Source organism: Ammospiza nelsoni, chromosome 6 (assembly GCF_027579445.1).
Source record: "Ammospiza nelsoni isolate bAmmNel1 chromosome 6, bAmmNel1.pri, whole genome shotgun sequence".
NCBI lineage: Eukaryota > Metazoa > Chordata > Aves > Passeriformes > Passerellidae > Ammospiza > Ammospiza nelsoni.
This window is the reverse complement of record NC_080638.1, coordinates 41,581,756-41,606,249: the sequence shown is the minus strand read 5'-3', so window position 1 is coordinate 41,606,249 and position 24,494 is coordinate 41,581,756. Positions and strand designations below refer to the sequence as shown.

General features: G+C 44.1%; 1 protein-coding gene across 1 annotated transcript; it reads left to right on the top strand.

Moving 5' to 3' along the window:
• Positions 1 to 15: 15 nt before the first annotated feature.
• Positions 16 to 22,808, top strand: AREL1 (apoptosis resistant E3 ubiquitin protein ligase 1). The gene is made up of 20 exons (XM_059474750.1): positions 16 to 80; positions 4,878 to 5,139; positions 6,281 to 6,340; positions 7,001 to 7,227; positions 8,763 to 9,000; positions 9,985 to 10,154; positions 10,233 to 10,413; positions 11,105 to 11,352; positions 13,052 to 13,129; positions 13,636 to 13,777; positions 14,184 to 14,305; positions 16,021 to 16,096; positions 16,518 to 16,627; positions 17,135 to 17,314; positions 17,470 to 17,595; positions 17,790 to 17,919; positions 17,996 to 18,054; positions 18,245 to 18,334; positions 19,294 to 19,469; positions 19,663 to 22,808. The coding sequence occupies exons 2-20, from the start codon at positions 5,049 to 5,051 to the stop codon at positions 19,763 to 19,765; spliced, it is 2,607 nt and encodes an 868-aa protein (XP_059330733.1). The 5' UTR covers positions 16 to 80; positions 4,878 to 5,048; the 3' UTR covers positions 19,766 to 22,808.
• The last annotated feature ends 1,686 nt before the right edge of the window (positions 22,809 to 24,494 follow it).

Sequence of the window (24,494 nt, the reverse complement as noted above, 5' to 3'; positions counted from 1 at the left end):
GCGTCACCTCCGGCTGCCAGCGCCGGGCAGCGGCGGCGCGGGGCGGCGACAGCGGGCTCGCGGCCGCCGTCGGAGAGCAGGTAACAGCGGTGTCGCGTTCCCTCCCCGCCGCGGGGAACGGGCCCCCGGAGCGGGGAGCTGCAGCCGCAGCCCTGCCGCCCGCCGTGACGGGCGTCCCCCGGGGCGACGGCCCCGCTGCCGGCCCCGAGCACCCGCGGTCGGCCTGGTACAGCCGCGGCGGGGTCCCGGCGCGGGATGGCTCCGGGAGGGACGCGGCGGGGCCGGGCAGGGCCGGGGCTCCCGGCGAGCGGGAAGGGCCGGCTCTGACTGCCCGGCGGCTCCTCGCTTCGGCTTAGCCCGGCCGGCTGCGCGGCGCTGCGGGTGCCGGGGCACGCCGGTAGGTGCGGGAGAGCTGGCGCCCGTGGAGGGGCCGTGGGGATCGGTGGCCCCGCCGAGCCCGCCGCTGCTGCGGGCTGGACGGGGAACCGCAGCACACCAATCGCCCTCCTACCCCTCGTGTTCTCTGTTCAGCAGAGCCGGGACGGTACGGAGGTCTTCAGCCCACCCACCTGAGCTTGCTGGACTGTTTTGGTTGTTTAAGAGTTAATGTAGTAGTGGTGTTGTCACGTTCCAGCTCATGAACTTCTTCATTATCTTTAGATCTTACCTATATTTCTGATCAGAGGTCTTAGCTAATGAGCATAATTTCAGCTGTACTTTGTGCAGCTATAATGGTGTAGTGTGCAAAATGTCTTTTCTGCACACGAATGGAAATGGTCTCCAAGTTCTCGGACTGGTCTGGGGCACTTGGTTTCTTGTGCCCTGTGCAGGGAAGAGAGAAAGAAAGGCCTTTCTCACGAAAGCTTCTGGGATTAGTGAGATCTTGTAGCTGTTGGTATCTTCCAAATACAATCGGTCTTATCTGGTGTGCTGGTCAGAAAAAGCAGCCAATGAGGAATCACTCAGGATTTTTTTATCTCAGGAGTGGTGACCTCTGTAGAACTGCAACTGATGCTCTGACAATGAGAAAGAAAACGAGACTGAAATAAAAACTATATTTATTAGGAAAACCACAGCTGAGCTTTCCACCTGAGTGATCATACCTAGCTTAACTGTTGGTTGAAGAATTGCAGTTGGTAGAGCTCACATGATGCTGTTCAAGTGACCCTCACTGGTTTGGGAAGAGAAATAATTGAGGAAGAAGGGGGTGATCTGCTTTCCCCACTGATGTGCAGCATGGCAAGTGGCTGAATTTTGTCCTGGCTCAGGAAGCAGATTTGGTGTCAGGATGAGACTGGCCTGAAAGTTGCCATCTGGCTGGCTTGCTGTGTTTGAGGAGGACAGGAGGAGCTGACAGTGCTGCTGGGGGCTCATTTGCAATGAAAAGGCCTTAGACTTAAGCGGTTGACAGAAGACTCTTTTTTGTTTGTTTGTTTTCCTGTTGTTACTGTTTTATATAGCTTATATGTAAATGCATATGACAAACTCCATCCCTAATAAGAGAATGACTGTTTTGTGTAGACACTGACCATTGATGCAGCTTTTGTCCTTGACAGCTGATACCGGATCCTGCTTAGTGCTTTTTGTGCTGACTTTTCAGTTTCCTGTGAATGTATTTTAAAGTTAGGTTCTCACGGGCATTCCTGTTTGTTGGTTTGTGCCTGCTTTACTTAGTATAAGAAAATACAGTCTCTTTCACTGGAGAGTAGTCCTCTGTGCCTGGCATGAGACAGACATGCCATTTGTGGTAGACATTTGTGCATGGATTGACAGAGATTCTGCACAGAGATAAATGGTTCTCTTATCTTGATTGGATGAGGTAGTATTAACCTGAAAAAAGGCTTTAAAATTAAAGGTTTGTTGTTAAGAGAAGAATGGCAATTTATCAGTGCACCAAATAAAATCGAGGCAGATTTCCTAGGAACTCAGTACATCTGTTCTGTGTATCATGTGCCTAGCTGGTTTTGTAGCTGTAGCCACATGAATGTGCCATTACTGTGTCACAGTTCCTTTTGTGTGTGTTACACTTGTTCTTCCTTCTGGAGCTCTGCACTGTGTTCCTCTGGCCTCAACAGCAGCAGTAACACAAACTAAATATATTCCCATTACTGAATTCCTTTCCTTGCTGACCTGAGGCAGCAATGGCACTAATGCACTTTATTTTATGATTCCACGCTGTCTACCCTGATTATGCCAGTACCTCTGCTAGAGTCAAAGGAAGGTGAAGCTTTCAAATCCCCATTTTCCCTGCAGGTGGCAGGAGACCATCACTTGCTCTTCCTTGGATCAAGATTACTAAGACCTGTTGGATAATTCAGCACATTTTTTCCAGCCTAGCTGTGATGGCACCTTACATTGCCACTTTTCAGAATTTATTTCCTGATTTTTACCCGGCAGTTCTTAGCACAGATACTGTTTTAATTCACATCTGCATTCTGTTGAGTGAGTGGCAGTGTATCTTGGATACCACCCACTTGCAGCTAGGTTCTTTACCTCAATGAATTCCAGCTGCAAGAGCACCCTTAGAGCTGCTGGCAGTGAGTAAGCTGGAGGGAAGGTGATTGTATAACAGCCACTTCAGCTCTGGTGACCCCCGAGATGGTGTCTTGTTTACCACGTCATGTAGGGATAATGAAATGACAAATTGCTGTGCTGATTAATTAACGTAACTGAGAGAACTGATGTGTCCAGCAAGTTCAGAAATTCTGCAAACCAGATCAAGAGTTCAGGTTCCAATAGACTTTAAAAACCGTGAATATTAATGATGGATCTTTCTATGCTTGAAAGAGAGGCTGTGTGACACAGAAGGCAAGGAGTTGTGGAGTGAAGGAGAAATAGCTTGAGTAAATGAACCCACAGAGGCAGCTTTGTGGGGTGTTTGTGGTGTGAAGAGACTGGTTCTGGAAGATGCTGGAGGGAGATCTTGTAGATTCCTACTATTGATAAGTTGCTGTGAAATTCCCCAGCTGTGTGGGGAGCTGTCACACACTCTCCACAGACAGGCCAAGCTGGAGCAGAGTTTCACCCAGTCATTTGTAGCACATCTTAGATATGTACTGTGAAATGACTAAAATACCAAGGAAATCGCTAGGTCTGTGGTCCTTAACACACACAAATTTATGAGTTTATAAAACTGATGCTTTACCTAGGAGGAGAATGAGAATTTATGCCCTGGGGACTGCAACACTGTTGCAGTGAGGAAAAGTAGAGGAAGGAGGAAAATAGATGAGTGGGTGGGACTTTCCTTGAGATGTGGGTGAGGAAAAGATGTGAAAATCTGGCTGTTTCTGCAGCGCAAGGAAAAAGCTCTGCTCAGGTTTGCTGGTTGATTTTCATGTGCATTAGAAAGGTTAGTAGTAGAAGTGTGTAAAGGCAGCCAGATCTGTATGATTATTGGCATGGAGGGAAATAACAGCCTTCTGAAGAGGAAGGCAGAGGAGGGGGAACTAAGGAAGAAGTGACAGCTGAGGTGGTGGCATGGCAGGCAGCAGGAGCACATCACATCCCCAAAAGAGGTGACTATCTTAGCAGACAGCTGCCTTGGTGAGCTTGGCTCTGTTTTTTCCATTCCCACTCCTTTAGGTAATCTGTGTTCTGAATGAGCAGATACTGATTGTGTAGGCTCTGTGGTGTTTCTGCTGGCATGTGTCCTGGTTTTTGTGGGCTGCGTCAATCCTTGCTGTTAAATTTTAATTTTTTTTATCTCAATCCTGACAGTAAACTGTAATTTAGTGGATAGTGCTGCTGAAGTTGAAATCCCTTAGAAGGATTTCAATTTCCTGAATATCTAAAACAACAATACCAAACCCAAAATCTAGTTTGCTTCATGGTTCAAGAATTCTGAAAAACTTTCTTTTCTTTTATTTTGAGGCTTGACTATAAATAGCCCTTTAAATCTGGGCAAAATTGGTTTGAGAATAGTATATAGCATTTTGTTGGGTATAAGACTTGAAAGGCTACCTGATTGTAGAATGGTTTGGCTTGGAGGAGACCTTAAAGGTCATTTGATTCCAACTCCCCTGACATGGACAGGGATTCCTTCCACTAGACCAGGCTGTTCAAAGCCCCATGCAACTTGGTCATGAACACTTCCAAGGAGGATGCAGCCACAACTTCTCTGGGCAACCTGATCTGGTTCTTCACTACTCATATTGAGGAATTTCTTCCATTTACCTAATCTAAACCTACCCTCTTTCAGTTTGAAGTCCTTCCCTTTGTCCTATCGCTACATGCCCTTGTAAAAAATCCCTCTGATCTTCTAGTACTGGGGGCGGTTCTTCATTCTCTCAGTCCCTGCATTTGTCTTCTGTGACTTGGTTGGTATGCTGGAGCAGTTGCTGGTGAAGACTAAGGGTGAAAAGTTGTTGAGTACCTCAGCCTTCTCATTGTCCTGGGTAACCAGGTCTCCTGTTTCCTTCTGGAGAGGGTACATGTTTTCCCTAGTCTTTCTTTATCACTAATGTACCTATAGAAAGTTTTCATGGTGCCCTTGATATCCCTGGCAAGGTTTAGTTCTATCAGGGCTTTAGCTCTTCTAACCTGATCCTTGGCCGCTGAGATAGTCTCTCTGTATTCCTTCTAGGCTATCAGTTCTTGCTTCCATCTCCATGAAACCTATGGAGGCAAGGATGTGTTTTGTTCCATCTTGAATGTGCTAGTTTTAGGGGGTCATGTAATGAAATGAGATTGTGACAGATAGAGGTTAAGGATGTGATAAAACTTTGCACCTCATCTACAGTGGTGCTTTTATATCACTTCTCATGGATTTGATGTCTAGTGATGCTCTTGCATCTTGCACCTCTCATGTGTTTCTGCTTGCTAGATTTAGCCACAATGTAGACATCTAACGTTTCTCTCTCCTTTTTTTGCTTTTTCAGGAAACCTAGCAAACTGCAGGCTAAAGGAAACAGCACTGCAGGACAACGCTTTTTCCACAAAGAGGAAGAAACTGCTGTGCTCAAGTCCTTATTTTGCAGGAGTGATTCTGTGATGCCAGTTCCAAGAGTTACCCTTTCTGTGAAAATCTTCTCTATGGCCTCTTCTTGCTGATGTCTGTCCCAGTTCTGGGCGCAAAGCGGAAGGATGCTGAAGAATGGGTACCTTCTTTATGGCTTTTAGAACATGGACACTTGTGTAAAGGTATGTGGTTGCTCTGTGGTTGGAGGGCTGGACTATGTGCCAAGGCCAGCAAAGGGGATTTGCTGGGCTAGAAAGTTGTGGCTATTGTTGGGGGGAAATACCTGGTTTAAGCTTTCTGCATGCTGATGTCAGTTATTGCTGCTGTTGAGATGACTGATGAATAACTCCCCTTTTGTGTTTGTTTAAAAAGAAAAAAAAAAGGCAGCTTGAATGCACAATGTAGCTTCTCACTAACTGAATGGTGACATGGTGAGCTATGTTGTATGCATTACTGTATGCCAAATCCTTTGTCTAATTGTCACACGCGTTCCTTGCTGCTGCTCTTGTTCCATCTGTCAGCTATGTCTTATCAACCCTACAGCATGATGTTCTGGGTGTGGTATTTTTACTACATGTTTGTTTAGCAGTCCCCTCAGTGAAAACTTGAGTCTAGATTGGTGTGAACTTAATAGTGTACAAATAGAAGGTTTTAGCTTTTGTGCTGATCAATCAGAGTTTCAGCAGAGAGGCTCCACTTCACAGAAGTGAGAAGGGGACTCTTTTCCAGTTGCATTCATATGTTCTGTAGTAGACTTGCAGGGCAAAAATAGGTTCACTGCTGCCCTAGAAGGATTTTGTTTGTTCTGAACAAATGGGGATGGTCTTGTCTGCAACTCTTTTATTCCATAGCTTTTTCTTCCAAGGCTGCTGGCTAAGGTTCAGCTTCTGTCCATTTTGGTGGTGGCTCTGTAATGTGTGCTTTTGTATCAGAGCAGAAAATAACTTCATGGCTTGCGAGTAGGTGTGACAGTTTGGATGAGTGGCTTTGGCCACTGTTGTTGGAGTTGGTGATCCTGCAAAAATATCTCCTTCCTGCAGAGCCTTACCCAGAGCCTCTTTGCACTGTTTTTAGAGGAATGATATGTTGTCCTTCTTACAGATCCCTGAATCTGAATGAGAATCTGTGACGGAGGGAGAACTGTTAATTGTAGCACGTTGTGCTGTTCACATATTTCAATCTTATGGAATAATGCTTTAGGGATGTCCTTGGACAGGAAGACAAGTGATCAATAGGCATTTTTTCTGAGGAACCATAGATGAAATATAGTCCAGTGTGTGTGAGGAAGTCACTGGACTGGACTTGGCCTATTTTGTGTTCTAGATGCAGCTGTGATCCTCGGCTGTGTGTCTCACCGAAGGGACCTGATGTTTTACATTATTGGTAAGTGAAGGAAAGGCTGCCACTGTATTTGATGACCTCTCCATAGGCTTTAGAAGGGTTTCTTGAAAGCCTTTGATTTAATTTTAGTTCAGAGTTTACCTAACAAACATGAAGTTACTGTCACCCCACACTGTGCCCTCCACCTGGCAGATTTGCCTCTCGACCATTTTTCTTGATCCAAAAGTCCTTTCATTGGCCTAATTACTAAGCCATCCCCTTACTTTTTCTTTCGAGAACTAGTGGAGGGTTGTTGCCTCTGTGATGCTTCTTAATCCAGCCATAATGTGATGCGCAGAAGTTGTCTGCTTATCTGTTTCCCTTAAAGGAATCTTTGTAGTTCTAACTTGCAACTTGAAGGGAATTCCATGTCTCTGTTGGGATGTCTGCAGGCCTTACCTGAAACTCTCTACCACCTTTAACTATTTCCTTTGTTTGCAGTCATTTGCAGAGTTTTAAGAGACTTGATATTTTCTAACCTTACTTGTATCATAACACAAACCATAAATGTTCACACAATAGCATCTGCCTTAAATACCTAATTTGTATTTGAATAGAACACCATTAACAGAAAGGCATTTTTGGCTGATGCAGAGGGGATTTTACAACCTGACTCAGCCACCTTGGCTTCTGCAACCACCCTTTGTTGTCTCCCTGCTGCAGGTGGGATCACAGTGTCTGTTGTAGCTTTCTTCTTCACCATTAAGTTCCTCTTTGAGCTTGCCGCACGTATCGTCAGCTTTCTTCAGCATGAGGACCGGGAGCGCCGAGGGGAGCGGACCATTTATGACTACGTGCGAGGCAACTACCTGGATCCCCGGTCCTGCAAGATCTCCTGGGATTGGAAGGACCCCTATGAGGTGGGCCATAGCATGGCCTTCCGAGTGCATGTAAGGCAATATTTTTGTTTCCATGCGGCTTTGTGGGCAGGAACAGAGGTCTGAGTTAGGGGTGGGCTCTTTAAATGTATTTTTTTGTTGTTGTTGTTGGGGATAAGCCAGATATGACTGAGGAGTAACTGGCAAGCTATCTGTTTATGCCTTCTGCTCTGTTACAATGTTGCAAATCTCTGTAAGTGTATATTTGAGGTTTGCACTTCTTAAAGTCTCCTGACTGCTACTTCCTTTACTGGGAAGTGAGTAGGCTGAGCCTTGCCTTCAACAAACGTGGCGCTGTCTTTTGGTTGTGCAGCTGAAGTTGAGCGTGTGGGAATGGGCATTTTACCAACCCAAGAGCTGTAAAGCTTCATGACCACTCCCCATTAACTGCAAAATGGATGTTATTCTGTCAGACCTGGAAAAACCTGCAAGGACTCTTGTCTAATCCCAAAAGGCCAAGTCTAGGGGAAGTAAGCTGAGTGAACACAGAGAGTTTGGAGCTATGTGGAGAAAGTCTGAGCAACTTGAAAGGTTTTGCTGGGCTTATGTGCCTATCTTTCTATCCCTCCTTCCCACCCAGGAGGCTATTAAAATAAGAAGAAAGGTTCAGCTAGGTTGCCATACCCATCCCTTTGGGAAGGTCTAACTCCAGGGTGCAGGCAGTGAAAAAAGCTAGGGGGAAAGGGACTTGTTCTGTTACTATTATTTAAATTTATTTCCTTCACCTTGCTGACACTCATGAGCCTTTCCACTTCATGCTTGTGTGCCATTTGCTTGGCCCTTTATTCATCAACAATAGCTTTGCATACACTAGTTTCTCCTGATGTCAGTCAAGATGCAAACGACTTCAGGCCCCACACCCTCCCTTACTTTGAAACAGGGAATAATAATAACTTTTTCCTGACTGCATTCTGCTGATTGCAGATGCTAGGCAGGCTCTGGCCAACAAGCTGCTGGCTCTTGAAGAGCCATGCATATAGAGTTTCAAGGTGTAATTCTTTCCTTGTAAGGAACTAGTGGTTGAGGTATATTACCTTCTGAAATTGTCCAGAAGATCACTTTGGTGATTGAGCTGCCTGTGATTTTATCTAATGGGTTGTTTTCATTACGATGCTTCTTAGCAGTAAAGACTGGGTCAGCATCTTCATCACACTGTTTCCTGTAACAAATTGGTAAGAGTTTTTTCAGAGCTTAGCTGTACAAATGAACAAGATCTGCTTGTTTCTCTGAAAGGGTATGGCTTTACGTTTTTCCTTTTGCTAGTGAGTTCTCATGATTTCTGCTCTAATATTGCACTACAAGTGCAGATGGGAAATGCCTAGAGGCATGTTCCTTTCAGGGCATGCATGTGAACCCCAGCACAAAAGAGACTGTTCAATGCCCACTTGTCCTTGTTCATTTTGGAGAACACTGTGTGACAGAGCTGTCTATTAATTATTTTTCCTTTTCTGAGCTGAGGTACTTGCCCTTTCCTAAGGCAACTTGTTTTCTCTTCCTCTGTGTGCTGTATGTCCTTGCTGACCTGGACTTCTCTGTTTCCCATGCAGTTATTCTATAAAAATGGGCAACCCTTCCCTGCTCACCGGCCTGTGGGGCTGCAAGTTCACATCTGCCATGTGGAGTTAGCAATTGATATTCCTGTAACCCAGGAAGTTCTTCAAGAGCCCAATTCCAATGTGGTGAAAGTGGCTTTCACTGTGCGCAGGGCTGGGAGATACAAAATCACTGTAAAACTTGGTGGCTTGAATGTGGCCTACAGCCCCTACTACAAGGTTTTTCAGCCAGGTAAGATCTAAGTGGCCCTGTAATGATTCAAAGTAGATTTGGAGGTATTGGAGGCCCTTAGGTAAATATGTTTCCAGCTAAAATAGGTAGGTGGCAGGGAAAGGGTTACCCTTCACCATTTTCCTCCTGCCATGTGTGGATTCCAGCAACAGACCCATGAGTAAAACATACTTGTGACTACCAGTACATAACAAAACAGAAACTGCTTTACAGAACAAGTCATTAGTGCTACTTCAAGTCCCTATCCCTATTCTGTCACGTTCTCCATTTTGCAGTAACTTCTTCATAATCCATCTAGTAGTCAGAGAGTGCTTTTGTGAAAATATTGAGTTATTTGTATCTGAATTGGAGATGCTGTCATAATTTGCCTGTTCTTTTTCTGAACACCCTACTCTATTCTTGTAAGCTTCTGGAGCAGCTGATACCTTTGATTACACACTTAAAAACATTTCCTTTTTATCCATCTAAAATTTCTTTTCTTCTACTTCTGATTTTTTGACCCCACTTGGCTTCTTTTATGTTTCATGTACATGTCATTGAAAGGACCTCTATTCATTGCTTTGTGAATAGATACAAAGCTTGCTAAAATGTCCCTTCAGAAAGAAGAAGCTTAGGTTTAACCCAAATAAAGTTTTTTTGGTAAGCTGCATTTTCAGGTTTTCTTAGGTGTCAGCTAGTTTATATTTTGTATGTACAGTGGGAGCAAGTTCCTGAGCAGAAAGCTGGAAAATGGAAAAGCATTTTTTAGAGGACTAGTAACTTAGGTTGCTTTATTTGTATTAAGTCTCTGATCCAAGGCACCACTCTGTGCACTACAACATATACTTCAGTGCTCAGATACTTTGCTTTTTTAATGTAGGGGCATAGAATGTGTTTAGATTTGATCAATTTTCAAGGGTATTGTGCCCCTAGTTGCTTTTCTTTTGCTTTTTGTAGCTTTACCTTGGAATTTATTTGACTCTAAATTATTGTTGTCTGCTTCAGGAATGGTTGTTCCCTCCAAAACCAAAATTGTCTGCCATTTCTCCACTCTGGTGCTGACCTGTGGGCAGCAGCACACTCTGCAGATAGCTCCCAGAGATGAGTATGACAATCCCACCAGCAATTCTGTGTCCTTGATAGATGAGCACAATTACAGCCTCTCCATCCATGAGGTGAGTTCAACCTCACCCCTTGCTGCTTGTCTTCAGGTGAGCTGGAGAGCTCCTTTTATTAGTTTGTTTTGTGTTTAGCTGGGGCCTCAAGAAGAAGAGAGCTCTGATGTGGTGTTTGAGAAGTCTGTGGTGTCCAATCGGCAGACCTGTGAGGTGTTCTTCCGACTCACCTTGCACTCCAGGGGCTGTTTCCATGCCTGCATCTCCTACCAGAGCCAGCCCATCAGCAATGGTGATTTTGACATCATTGTTCTAAGTGGTGAGTCAAGACCTAATCAGTATTGCTTCTCCAGGTGTCCTCTTGCAATGTGCTTTGCACACTCACGTCGCAGAGAATCTGTGGCTTCCCTGCAGGCTGGCCATGCTTACTTGCTAAAGGAAAGCCTATTCATTTAAAAATGTTAAGGTAAATGAATTTGCTTCTAACAAGGGAGGTCTCTGGGAGCTGATACTCTCTGATCCATCAGCAGATAAAAAAAGTGGTTTTCCCCTATTTCAGGAGGTTTCCCTCTGAAATTAGGCAATTTTTATTGCTTGCTAGTAGCTGGTATCTGAGCCAGTCATGTATTCTATGTTAAGTTATATGGAGGAGGAACACCACATGTAACCTATGTGTTTTTTGGGTTTCTTTACAATGCTATAATTCCTGGTTTCTTCAGGGGTCAGCCAGACTTCAGTGTGGCTGTCAAGTGGCTGTACCTTCAGCCTGGTGCTCTGGAAGGGAGGTTCTCTATGCCTTTTTTCTTCAACCAGTCACTAACAGACAAACAGCCATCTTTCATCCTACTCCTGGATTCTCTTTATCAAAATTTCACTTGACCACGTTTTCCTTTGGATATATAACCTTTTCTTTAACATTAAAGTCACTGATTTGATGGTGGCCTGTGCATTCTTTTTCATTCTTGTCTCCATTAGGATTTACACAACTCTTTCATGTCTATTTCCCTCAGAGAATGAAAAGAACATTGTAGAACGCAATGTGTCCACTTCAGGTGTCAGTATTTATTTTGAAGCTTACCTTTACGATGCTCCTAGTTACACCAACACTCAGTGGCAACTCCCACCAGTGCACCTGAGCTCCTCCCAGCGCCGTCCCTCCACTGCCATCGAGGATGAGGATGAAGATTCTCCTTCTGACAGCCAGACCCCCGAGAAAGTGAAGAAGCCTAAAAAAGTCTACTGCTATGTGTCACCTAAGGTAGATATCAGAAAGTTGCCACACTTGAGTGCATGTTTAAAGTATGCTGAAACTGAAGAGCTCTATATCTTAGCTCCAGATTCAGGTGCCTCAGATGTGGTTAAATAAAAGTTTGCTTATGGCAAACATGGAGCTTGTGACTGAGAATAATGTTAAAATAAGCCTTGCGAGTTTTAGGAGCGTGTTTTAGAACTTGAAGCTTTAGGATTGTGTTTTCAGATTTTAGGATCTTTCTAGGTCTGATCCAAATCCTACTGGGAATTTTCTTGCTGATTGTTCAATAGATATTCTGTTTGCCTTTCCTTTGCTTTTCTCAGGTCACACCTGCAATTCCTATTCTCAATTTCTGATACCTGTGAATTTCAACTTAAGAGAATCTTGCCTTCTCAGATTTTATGTCTTTGTCCTGTTTCTGGAATGTTTTGCTGAAAAGGGAAAAAATGGTCAGAGAACAAAGAGTAAATTCATAAGTAGAAGAAACAGGAGAAACTGAGGGTTGTCTTATAATAAGAATATGTTAACAGTAACTATTTTCCATTATTATTGCCTAAAAGCATTCGGAAACTGGAAAGAAAATTCATCTAAATCTAATAATGCATTTAAATTCATTTTGTTCATCTATCTCTTCAAATGCATTCTGAAAAATGCAGTGATAAATACCAAAGTGAAAGACTAATCCAGGAATTGCTTTCTTGCCAAAGGGAGAAAGAGGGCTGGGAAACAGTTGCAGGATGGAGGGAGCTGCTAGAGATTTCTAAATCTGTGCTGCACAAAGAACTGACTTTGAGTGCTATGTCCTTGTGAGCTCAGCATCCTTTCACCCTTGGTGTATTGTTTTAGGCTTCCATACTCTTTTCTATTGCATTATCTGGTAAAGTAGATCACCAGAAGCATGTGCTGTTAGAAGCTCCCTTTAGGTGCCAAAGTTGTTAATGTGATTCTTAGCCTCGCATGATTGTATCCCTGGATGTCTCTATGTATAGAAATAGAAACAGCAGAAAACTGTTACCATGCTGCTATTTTAAAGAGTTGCTGCTCATATTTGGCTTGTTTGTGGACAAATGCTCATGGTCAGCTTTTCCAGTCATTGCAGCTAGAAAGGATTTGTGCAGGAAATGGTTTTCTTTTGTCTAAAGATGCCAAAATTTCATCTTAACTTGCTCTACAGAAGACAGGAGTTGTGCAGTTAGTCAGTTGTTCTGGCAGAAATACACTGACAGTAAATTTCTGCAAATCTCATGGATTTAGCAATTGCAAGTGCTTTTTAAAAGATGTTTAAAATTATAATGAAAACTGGGGAGTGGTAGGAGTAGTCCGTTGGTGTGACTTTTGGTAAGACCTTTTTGGCAGTGCGTTACAATCTTGTCCTGAATTCAGCTTCCCAAGTGTACTTAAGATTACTTTCCAGTGAGGCTGGTGACGTTCTGCTGAGCACAGTGGCTTACTGCTGTGAAATCTGTGTCGTGCTGGCATCCCACACACGTCATAAATGCACGCAGTCAAGTCTTACTGACAAGTTCCTTACACGTCTGTGGAGCTTTAAAGCTTTTCTCAAGTATTGTTCCAAATGCTGCAGAAGCCTGTTCCTGGAGTTAAAGGGAGGGCTAGCCTTATAGATCTGTCCTCTGCCTCGTGTTTCAGGGACAACCCTTAACAGATGTGTGACATTTAACATTTTCTTTTCCTTGTGGTTACTCAGCAATTCTCAGTGAAAGAATTTTACCTGAAGATCATTCCATGGCGCCTTTTCACCTTTAGAGTGTGCCCTGGCACAAAGGTGAGACTCTTTCCATGTACCTGTCACTGCACCTCCATGCTCTTAGCTTGTCATCCTTGTGAATCACAGTCTGTTTTTTCCTTTTGAATAGAAGGGCTTCCACCCACAGAACAACATTGTGTGGCATAAATTTCAACTCTGCAATTCCCTCTCAGTGCATAAGTTTTGCTAATATTTGTGACTAGGTGCCAGTCTTATCACTCTTTCCTGCCTCTATCCCAATGCTAGGCAGAAATCTTGATTTCTTTGCATTTTTCTTGGTTATTTTCCTCATAACCTTCCTAAAATGCTGTGAATGTGTCCATTGAAGCCCTCAGAATTGTGTGTGAAGTTTAAAGCAGCTTCCTAAATGGAGTTGGGATGCTTGAAATAGTTTTCCTGTTAACTGCATACATGTCAGGGAGCAGAGAAAGTCTTAAAAGCACAGGTGGTGTTGCTCTGTCTATTGAACATAATGTGCCTTCTCCATGATGGGTTTACCCTTTCTTGCATCTTTTTGCTGCTAGTTTTCATACCTTGGTCCTGATCCTGTGCACAAATTACTGACACTGGTGGTGGATGATGGAATCCAACCCCCTGTGGAGCTCAGCTGCAAGGAGAGGAACATCTTGGCAGCCACTTTCATTCGCTCTCTGCATAAAAACATAGGTAAAGGGACAGTGAGGTGGGTACAGTAGTCAGGAAGTTAGCACTTGGGTCTGCTGGTTTCCCTGGGGAATAAAGATTGCTGGCACTGAATGACTTCTGATGAGAACTCTGGTTCCTGGAGTATCATGCTCTGTTCCTATTGGTGCTTCCAGTGAATGTACTTCATCACAGCAGCTGTTCCTTTTCAGCCTGGCTTATCTGTCAGGCTCTTTGAAAGTGCACCTGTGAGTATGAATACCAGCAACATTAATTGCAAAACTACCTTGAGAGTTCTGTTTCCAAACCTTGCCGTGGTAAATGCACTTTTGGGTTGTGAAGCTGATCTGTGCAGTTAATCTTAGAAGTGCTCTGTAGATGTTTGAGATGTTGACATCTCAGGCCTCACCCAAATTGTCACTCTTCTCAGGAGGCTCTGAAACCTTCCAAGACAAAGTGAACTTCTTTCAGCGAGAGCTACGTCAGGTGCACATGAAGAGACCTCACTCGAAGGTCACGCTGAAGGTCAGCCGCCACTGCCTGCTGGAGTCGGTGAGTGAACGGGTCCTTTTACTTAGCCAAGGCTTCCTCCATCCTTATTCTGCTCAGGGCATAAAGAAGTCCAGACTGGAATGTGCTAGGGCAGCCATGCTGAAAATGGTTAGTCCCTCTGTTTCAAGGCAGATGCCAGCAGGCAGCTCTAGAAGGAGTTGTTAAACATAGGAAAGGACTGCTCAGGGAGGTTGGGGAGTCACTATCCTTGGAAGTGTTCAAGAAATGCCTGCATGTAGCACTTAGTGCCATGGTCTGGTTGACAATGCAGGGACCAGTCTAAGGTTAGAATTGATGATCTTAGAGGTTTTTTCCCAACTTGAGTGATTCTGTAAAAGGATTCATAGCCTGCAAAAGTAGGAAATCTAATGATGCTGCTCTGTCTCTACTTTCCATTGGAACTCGAGGCCTGGAGAGGGACTGTCTACCTGGACTAGAAATGGGAGCAGAACACAGAGCTCCTGAGTCTTTATCTACTGTTTTTCTGGCACACAGCCATTCAGCAAGATAAGCTGTCAAGTCAGATGTTCCTGAGCTGCATGCAATGAAACTCTTGCATCAACAGGCTACTAGTAGTGGTTCACAGTGATGATAAAATATTCTGTAGAGTCCCTTAATAAAATCTTCACCATGTCTGACCTGAAGTGTTGTGTTTCCAAAATAGAGCTTAGTCATTCATATAATGTAGTTCTTAAGTGACATTCTAAATACTTTGTATGCTGGGGAAGCAGTTATCCTGACTTATTGTTTCCCCCTGTGTCTCACAACAGTAATGTTGCAAAGATGGAAAGAACATTTCTGAGAAAAACAGGAGTGGCTGAGATTTCCCTTGTTTTATACTCAGCAAATTTGTGTTTCAGAATATTTTCTGCATGTACCAGTTTGCAGTGTTTGAGATTATGTTTCAGTTAATAGCTTGGACAAAATTACTTCATTTCTAAACAGTATTTCCATGACTACTTTTTCCTGTTATTTTGGAAATTCCTGCCCTGTCTTGAGCATTGTTACAGTCTAGTAAGACAAAATAAATCTAGTGCCATAATAATAATGATGATTATAATAACAGTAAAAATAAATATAAGCTCTAGTGACCAAGGTTGATAGGCACAATGGATGTATTTAGTCCAGAGATGTGAGTAGCGTGATGCTCTAACCTGTTTGAGGATAAACTGTCTGTGTGACTGAAGACTATCATGTAGCTTTTTAAATTTTCTCTAACTGGAGTCCAAAATCAGAGCACTGGAAATATTAGGCACTTGGGGTATTTTATTACTTTTTGCATCGTGACTTGCTGTAAGTATGAACTCACTAATTCTCTTCAAGCTATTTTGTAGTGCTCTTTGAAACATTCCTATTTTAAATCTAATTCGTGGGCTGAAAGTGCTTTACAGAAATTGCTCCTTCCCACAGGCATTTTAATACTTCAAACAATACTTTACTGCAGCCTTGAGAGTGATATTTCTGTGCTAAGACCTCACACTGGTTTTAAGATGAGCTGTATTTTATGTGGGTAATGTCTCATAACAGAAAATGAGGAGTTGGTTTTGTGGCTTTGTCAGATAAGAATTGGACCTTAGGTGTCTCTAATTTTTACTTTTTATACTTTCAAGTGCTAAGCTATTGGGGTTTTGTTTGCCCATTCAATGTACTGAACTGCATATTGGGTATGGGGTGCCAAGCAGTAACAGTTGTTGCTATTTTCTTCTGTTTTTCAGTCATTTAAAGCAACACGAAATTTTTCTGTTTCTGACTGGAGCAAAAACTTTGAAGTGGTTTTTCAGGATGAAGAAGGTGAGTTATCCTGTGAATAGAAATGCAGAGGAAGCAAAAGGAATGATGGCAGAGTAGTTTTAGTCTGAAATTCTGGTTTCTTGTAGTATGTCCATTCTTTTGTGGCTTTCCAGGCCTTTGATTTTCTCACAGATGTTAGTGAATTATCCTGCTGGTGCTATTCTAGAGCTACTTCACATAGGGACCTAAAGCCTTATGTAAATCCTGTCCCTCTAGCCCTAAAAAAAACCAACCAAACAAAAATCCAACTAGGAATAGGTCTTGGAGAAGAACCTGTAGTTTTGCAGTCCCTGCTTATTGCCACGTTGCTACAGAGCTATTCAGAATGATGAACTCTTGTGTTGGGTAATACTGAACAGCATGCATGAAACTCTTGAACTGATGACCCAGTTTGGATGACCAAGCTTGTTTTATTTTGTAGCTCTGGACTGGGGAGGTCCACGCAGAGAGTGGTTTGAGCTCATTTGTAAGGCGTTATTTGATACCACCAATCAACTGTTTACTCGCTTTAGTGATAACAACCAGGCCTTGGTGAGTCTGTAGTTCCTATGCTCAATGCACAGAGATGTGGCCACTGATGGTTAAACAATGCTGCTGTTAAGTGCTGTGCTACCTTATTCTTCTTTAGATTGCTTCCATAATCACTTCCAGTGCCTTTCTCAAAGCTTTGCTTAAGGATCTTAACCCACTGAAGCGTCAAAGAACTGGCTGGATGAGCAGTAAAGGGTGGCAAATCAGCAGGGAAGGCTGGATTTTTGGGCAAGAGGAGGTGACATCAAAGTGTTTAGAGGTTTTGTTGGGTCTGAATATTTCAGAATCCATTTCTGCTCTCATACAGCTTCTTTCCCGTGCATGTGAAGCATTTCACGTTCCTCCTACACTGGCTTAGGCATTTTATTTCTAATGCTTGGCTTAGAGGACATTACACTAAAGCTCCTTGGCCAGCTTGAGAGATGTAGTGAGTTGAAATGATCCCATATTTGCTATTTGTGCTGGTCAGTCTGGCAGCTGAATATTTCATTTGCTGTTTCTTTGCAGGTGCATCCGAACCCGGGGCGCCCCACGTATTTACGGCTCAAAGTGTACGAGTTTGCGGGCCGCCTGGTGGGGAAGTGTCTGTACGAGTCATCTCTGGGCGGGGCTTACAAACAGCTGGTCCGGGCTCGCTTCACCCGCTCCTTCCTGGCCCAGATCATCGGACTTCGCATGCATTACAAGGTAAAGCTGCCCAGCCCTGTCAGCTGAAGCCTGTGCTGCTTTGGGGAGAAGTTGAATGAATGTTGGTGTAGTAGCAGACCCAGAATTCTGGCTGACAATGTAAGGGGTGTTTTGTTCTTCCTTCTATGCCCTTGCTTTCTTACTCTTTCACACAGTATTTTGAAACGGATGACCCAGAATTCTATAAATCCAAAGTGTGCTTCATACTGAACAATGATGTGAGTGAGATGGACTTGGTCTTTGCTGAAGAGAAGTATAGCAAAACAGGACAGCTTGAGAAGGTGAGGGAAGCAATTCCTGAAAGTGGGAAGGTTTAACCCCTGATACCCGCAGCAGTGGGGACCAAGAGCTCTGCTGTGCCCCAGAAAATGGAGCTTACTCTGGGAAGTAACCCCTTTCTTGTTTTTTTTGTGGATGGGAGTTCAGGTTTGGGGAATGCTACTGGTCACACTCATGTCAAGTTTTCTGTTTTCAGGTGGTAGAACTGGTGGCAGGCGGGGCTCAAATACCAGTGACCAATGAAAACAAAATCTTGTACCTAAATCTGCTTGCACAGTACAGGCTGGCGAATCAGGTTAGAGAGGAGGTGGATCACTTCCTGAAAGGTAACATACTGCCTGCTCCCTGTTCCTCTCTGCCTTTGTGTCCCAGGCCATACCACATGCTGCTCTTCTCTTCCAGGTCTTAATGAATTAGTTCCTGAGAACCTCCTGGCTATTTTTGATGAGAATGAGCTTGAGGTAATTCCTGCCTCCCTAAGCAGCTCTACATTTACTTCCCCTCCTCTCTGACAAATTGAGTGCTTTCTGGATCTGGGAAAAAACGGAAATGTTTCTTGTCTGAGCACTTTAAACATCTGCAATTTGCACAGTAGCTGTTGCCTTGTTTCCTGGGCTCCTGACTTTCTGACTGCAGTCTCTTGCCTTTCAGCTGCTTATGTGTGGTACTGGAGATATCAGTGTCTGTGACTTCAAGGCACATGCTGTAGTGGTAGGAGGATCTTGGCACTTCCGTGAGAAGGTAAATGAAAGGCTTTCTCCTTCCTGCTTGTTGAAACTAGTTATTCCAAATACATCAGAATTGGTTGGAATTTAATTTTTCAGAAGGACAAACTGAAAAATTTAGGGGTCAGGTAGGACTGTACACACTATGATATAATGTTTCCCCCTAGAGAGATCCCTTCTGGCTGACTAGAACTGATGCTTAATCAGATACCAGCAAGTAAAAATTGTCAGCAGTGGTCTCTTTAAAAACATCCACCACAGCTCTAATGAAGAACAGTTCATCAGGAAGTCAGGAGGAGTTGGTGGGAATTACTGCTACTGAAGATGTTCATGGTGATATACTTATCTCTAAGAGATGCTTGAAAAACATGCTTGCAGCCCACATGTAGTGTTTGGAGTTCAGTGCTGTGGTACTACTGATGTAGTAGCCTAAATTTGTACCTCCTAATGGTTCTCATCCCTTTCTGCATTTCCCAGTGGGAGGGGTATGGGAATAGTAGCAGCTTTGTTTAGAAAAATAATGGAAGCTGCCAAAACACCCCAGATAAAAACAGATAGAAACTTGTGTTTTCAATCTGTAAACACTGGGATGGTTCCACTTGCCTGCAGAAGTACCAGATTATGTGAAAAACTAAAAAATTAACAAAGTGCAAGAAGGAAGTGCGCTTTCTGCATTGTAAACCTACCTCATTGCCTATGCAGGTATTTCTGAAAATAAAATCTCTGTGGGGAGAGCAGAAGCCTTTCTACTTTAAGGGAAAGGATTGGTGGGAGATAGTAGTGTGGGATGCCTCTTAACTGATTAGGAGCTATGTAATACTTGCCTCTGTGTGTCACCCTGGTAAAACAAATCAAGTCTAACTGTTAATAGAACACTTGCTTGTGACTGCAATTGACTGATATTCTTGTAAGTTGCTGATGTGCTTGCTTGATTTCCTTGGCTGACCTGTCTTTACCTTTCCTGGTTTGGAACAGGTCATGAGGTGGTTTTGGACTGTGGTCTCCAGTTTCACACAGGAAGAGCTGGCCAGGCTTTTGCAGTTCACTACTGGTTCCTCCCAGCTGCCCCCAGGAGGGTTTGCTGCACTCTGTCCATCTTTCCAGATCATTGCAGCTCCAACTCACAGTACTTTGCCGACAGCCCACACTTGGCAAGTATCCTGGGGTGGTAGGACTTCCTGCCTTGTGCTTTTGGGAATGACACCAGCCAGTTGTGGTGGGCAAACAGTGTAACGTGTGTGATGCTTGTGTCAATCCATCTAAAGGCAGCTAATGGGGGTGGTTCCCTCTCAGCTCTCAGACCTAGTTTGAATGGAATTTTTCTTTTTTTTTTTTTTTTTACAGTTTTAACCAGCTGTGCCTCCCTACTTATGACTCCTATGAAGAAGTGCACAAGATGCTGCAGCTAGCTATCAGCGAGGGTTGTGAGGGATTTGGCATGCTGTGATTGCCCCTCCCCAGGGGACCATTTAGCCTCTCAGCTCTTTGTGGCAAGACCCAAGTTCAATCCTCTGCTTGTTCTCCTTCCCTTCGCTTGGGCAGTGGAGGCAGAGCAAAGACTCCATGTAAAGGAATTTGTCATCCAGAAGATGTCATGTGGCCTTTCTGTATCCCAAATATGTCATCAAGAGCTCATTTTTTCCCTTTTCCTCATTCTCCCTTTGGTTCAATGTGAAAAAGCAAAAGGACTGGTGCGTTTGTCAAGGAGATACTGCACTTGATTTCCATGCACCCTGTGTGCCCATCCTTCTGTGAGAAGATGAAGTTCATAAGCAGAAGTCACACTGAGGTGCAGGAGGTCTGCTGAGCTGCCTTTACTGTAGCTCTCTAGGAGGAAGAGGGAAGACCAGCATGGAGCTCTGCTGGAAGCCTTGGCTCATAGGAAGTCTTAGTAGCTTCCTTTACCCTGGCTCAACTCCCCCAGTGATGCTCCCTGATATCTCACTATGACTCGTGAGGGGAATAGGGTTGTCCATCCTTTCAGCACCTGACCCAGAAGGGTTTCTGGTTCTCCTTCTCCATCTTGCTCTGGATGCTCTTGTTGCCTGTGCCCCAGAGAAAAAAGGGCAGTATCCACTGGAGGGAGTAACCCAAAGAGGAGAACAATCTAATTGGAGCACAAATGCTGGCCCTGACAGTGATCCTGTACTACCTCGGCCAGGGTCCAGCAGCAGAGGCGCCCTTCTCCAGCAGTGGCTGGTAATTAGCTTCTGCAAACTAACTGGAAGAGGAGTTTCTCCTCCACTGAATGTTTCTGACAGTTGATGTTGCACAGGAAGCTATTCCATGCCCTTGCATTCTTTTCCCTTCCTCAGGAGAGAGCGTATGGGCATGAGTGTGATCCCTCAATGCTGAGCACCAATGCCTATCCCCCATTCACCTTCAGGGTATGTATGTTACGTGCTAACAGTGACAGATCAATAAGCAGCTACAGTGTGCACTGTGCTTGCATTTGTTGTTGGGATGATGGTACTGTGCAGAACACGGTACCTCCACCCCAGCATCCCATAGGATCTTGGCTTCTACCTCTATCATGCAGCAGCCTGAGGCTTCTCTTTCTCTACTGCATTTCAGGCAGAGTGTCTGGGGAGTTGCTGGTGCCTGGAGACCAGCTAGATTTCTGCCCTTCCAACCTTCTTACCATCTTTCTTCATCTTTCCTTTCCACATGTTCCATTCAGTGCTGTTAGCTTTCCAGCACAAAACGTTAACTAGAATTTCACTTAAGTGGTCACTCAACAGCTTGCATCTGCTATTGTCTGGCTTGTGGGGAAAGGAGTGGATAGACCAGGATGAGAAGTAAGCTTATGACTGGGGTCTGTTATATTTAGCAATCCATTCAGCCCTTCCCAGGGAAGTAAAGGGAAGGGGAATCTGGGAGCCTTGATGAGTACTTCAGTGAAGCAAAATTCAAGATCTTTGCTTTCTACAGTCTACAAGTAAGTCAAAGGCATGCAGGAGTCATAGTGGGAGAAATGCATTGCTACTATCTGCAATGTAAGCTTTCAGTGGATTATGGAATTGCTGGATGTCTTCCAGAATGGATTCTCAGACTGGCATCCCTGAGCTAATTTTAGAACCCTGTATTGGATAAAATGTCAAATCATCCTCTTCAGTCCCCTTCTGCTGTCCTCAGGCTGATCCGGTCAGACTTGAGCACAGTATGGATATTTTAAGTTAACTGTGTGTGCTTTTCAAATCTAGCTTAGTTGAATTGACTGGGAATTTGTGGGAAATATTCTACATCTATAAAATGTTTTTAAGGAAGCACCTTAGTCATTCTTGGGCTGAGTGTGCTACTTCTGTACAGAAAAAAAAAAAGCCATTTTGGTGCCAAAAAGCAGTCAGCTGAACTTTGAGACTACTCAGGGGGATTTCTTTGCCTTGTGAATTCATCCTTCAGTGGCACTGAGGTGCTGCAAGGCTGCCGGCTTGATAGTTGCCACTGTTGTGCTCTGACAGATCACATTAGTAGTGGCTGTTCTCCCTTTTTTAGTGCAGGCTGCATTCTGCAAGGTTCTGACCTTCTTTGGGTGGAGAGTATGGTACCATTTTATTTATACTGCAGGTGGCTTCCATGGTCAGTAGAGTTACAGCTCCTGTGTTCACCATGCCACCGCTTCAATGCTTTCCCAGGGGACCGAGAGGAGGTGGTGGTGCTCAGCTTAACTCCACTTTGTTGGGAGGAATGGCTTGGTGTTTTTCCCATATTGTAGCCTCACCTCGTTGAGGATGTTTTCAGTCCTGTAGCTGTGGGCCAGCTCTGACAGTGACATCTCCCTCAGGAATCTTTTCCCTTCTTCTCTTGAACTGGCCTTTTTTTATTCTGAGGATGCTGACCACTGAGTGGACTTCTGCTGGAAAAAGCTCCTAATGCTTCTTGTTCCATTGCAGCTGGCACCCAACACTTCCCAGCAGCTGTGAAGATGCCAAGGACTTCCTTCTTAACACAAGTGCAGTCAGAACTGGGATGGGTACTCTTAGTCAACTAAACCCATCCCCTCTGTGTGCACAGGCCCCTAGGCTGCCCCATGTTCCTGAGTTCCACCACAATATTTCTAAACTTTTCTCTAGCTTTACACCCTTTCCCAGTTACAGTCACTTTGAATGCTGCCCTTAGCTCTGGCAATGGGGATGTGCTTCTGTCACCTATACTGTATGTTCCTTCTGGCTCATTACTTCCCTTTTTTACTCCTTATTTATTGCCACTTAATAGAGGCTCTTCTGTAGAAATCATTAGGATCCTGATACCATCTTAGACAGGTTCTCTGCTTCCTGAAGCTGCTTTGAGGTGCAGGGGGCCTGGCTTCATCCTGCACCTGCAGGCCATGTTGCATGTTTATAAAAACCAGGAGCTGTTGATGATACAGGTCAAATCCTACTTCCCTCTGGTGAATTTCTGGCAGAGTTCAGCCAAAATTTGGAAGCCTGTGGTTGTAGTAGCTGATTTTGTAAATAGTTTGTATAATAAATAAAATATTTTAAAAATTATGTCTTCTCAGCTCAGCATTCTTTCTGGGCTTTACAGAGGGAATCAAACTGGTGCTGTGTGTGGGCAAGGGGCCTCTCCAGGTCTTCAGATGTCTAGCAGAAGTCTGGTGCAGGGGGGAGGGTATGGTTCTCCACCTGCTGCCTTTCAGGATGACTGACTGAAGCCAGGACCTGTGAGCTTTTGGGAAGAGGCAGGACTCTGGGCTGGGGCTTGCAGACCTCTGTGAGGCCTCACTGCAGGTAGGCTGGAAAATGCTGTGAAGCAGCTAATAATGCTAGAAAGAATTTTAAAGACTCTTTAGTGTAAATTAATAGTGCAGTTGGTGCAATCACTTTTTTGTCTCATTGCATATTACCTGCCTCTGAGCTTCAGGTACTTGAGGAGCTTGTGCTTCACAGTAGTATCAAGATTAGGTGAAGCCAGCAGAAGAGGGGGCTTTTGAGTCCTTTACACCTTAAGGATTAAAATCATAACTTTAAAACTTGAGATGATTCTGCCAGATGATTCTGTGTCTATTAGGATTTCTGCCTGTGAAATGATGAAACACTATTTCCTGGCCTGTACACGATTTAGCCTGTCCTCAGCCAGCAGAGCACTGGCTGGCTGTGTGTGTTCCACCACGTAATTAGGTGGATGTTCTCACATGTAAAACCATCTAGTGCTGATTCTGGCTTTCAGGCCACAAGCACTGGCTAAAGAAGAGAGAGTGGTGCATGCAATCCTTAGGGATTGCCTGTAACACTGTGTGGGGTCATAGTATTACTTAAAAAGCTCCTGTGGCAACAGAATTGTCTAATGCTGCACTCAAATGAGGGAGGTTTCACAGAACAGTGCTGACATTACAAATACAGAAACTGAAGTTCCAGTGTGCCCTGAAAATTGCAGAGGTTATTAGTGGATCTGCTGGAATTGGCCAGCAAACTGATATACAGCAAGCCATGTGGACATGCCTTTACATGCCATGACCAGTGCAATTCATAAGAAGGGGGCCAAGTTGAGCCTGGAGTTTTCAGAAACTGTCTGTTTGGGTGTGAAGGAGAGAGCCCAGCATGCTGGATTACTTCAGCATGAAGTAAGTTCTAAAGTTTCAGCTTCTCTTTACAGGATGCATGATATCATCTGGGTGCTCACATTGTCCATCCTGATCTCCAGTTTCTTGTGATTTCTTGGACTGGTGACAGTGCCCTGTTGCTGACTCCACAGCCTCCATTTATCCTGGCACTTGGCATGGAGTTGGGGCTCTGAGAGAAATCATGCCCATGCACTTCATGCTGGAATCCTACGTGCCCCAGCTTGTATATTCAGCAATAGCAAAGAGTTGATGTCTTTGGATCCTTGATTCCTTACACAGCCACTTGCCCTGAGGTGTATCATGATGTGCTGCTTGGAAAAATGCATTTTTGTACATTCAGTTCCTCTGTTCAACTTCCTTTGCTTCAGTTGTGGAACTACAAAAAATTAATTTCTTCAGATACCTAAATAAGAAAATGGGGAAATGATGCTTGATTTGGATAAGATCTGTTCTTCCTTTCATAGTGTAATGGCTGAGTTGGTCAGTTGAACCAAGCTGTAATTCCTGGTTCCCATAGTGAATTACTACATTTTGTATGGTTTGGGCTGTTCTGCTGCCATCTTGTGTCTGGCTGACCTGGCACGTGAGCACAGAAAGAGTTTGAATGTTTGAT

Coding starts and splice junctions, on each gene's coding strand:
- AREL1 (XM_059474750.1), top strand. CDS start 5,049: ATGTCTGTCCCAGTTCTGGGCGCAAAGCGGAAGGATGCTGAAGAATGG. Junction 6,341..7,000: donor CCTGATGTTTTACATTATTG/GTAAGTGAAGGA, acceptor TCCCTGCTGCAG/GTGGGATCACAGTGTCTGTT. Junction 17,315..17,469: donor GACTTCGCATGCATTACAAG/GTAAAGCTGCCC, acceptor TCTTTCACACAG/TATTTTGAAACGGATGACCC.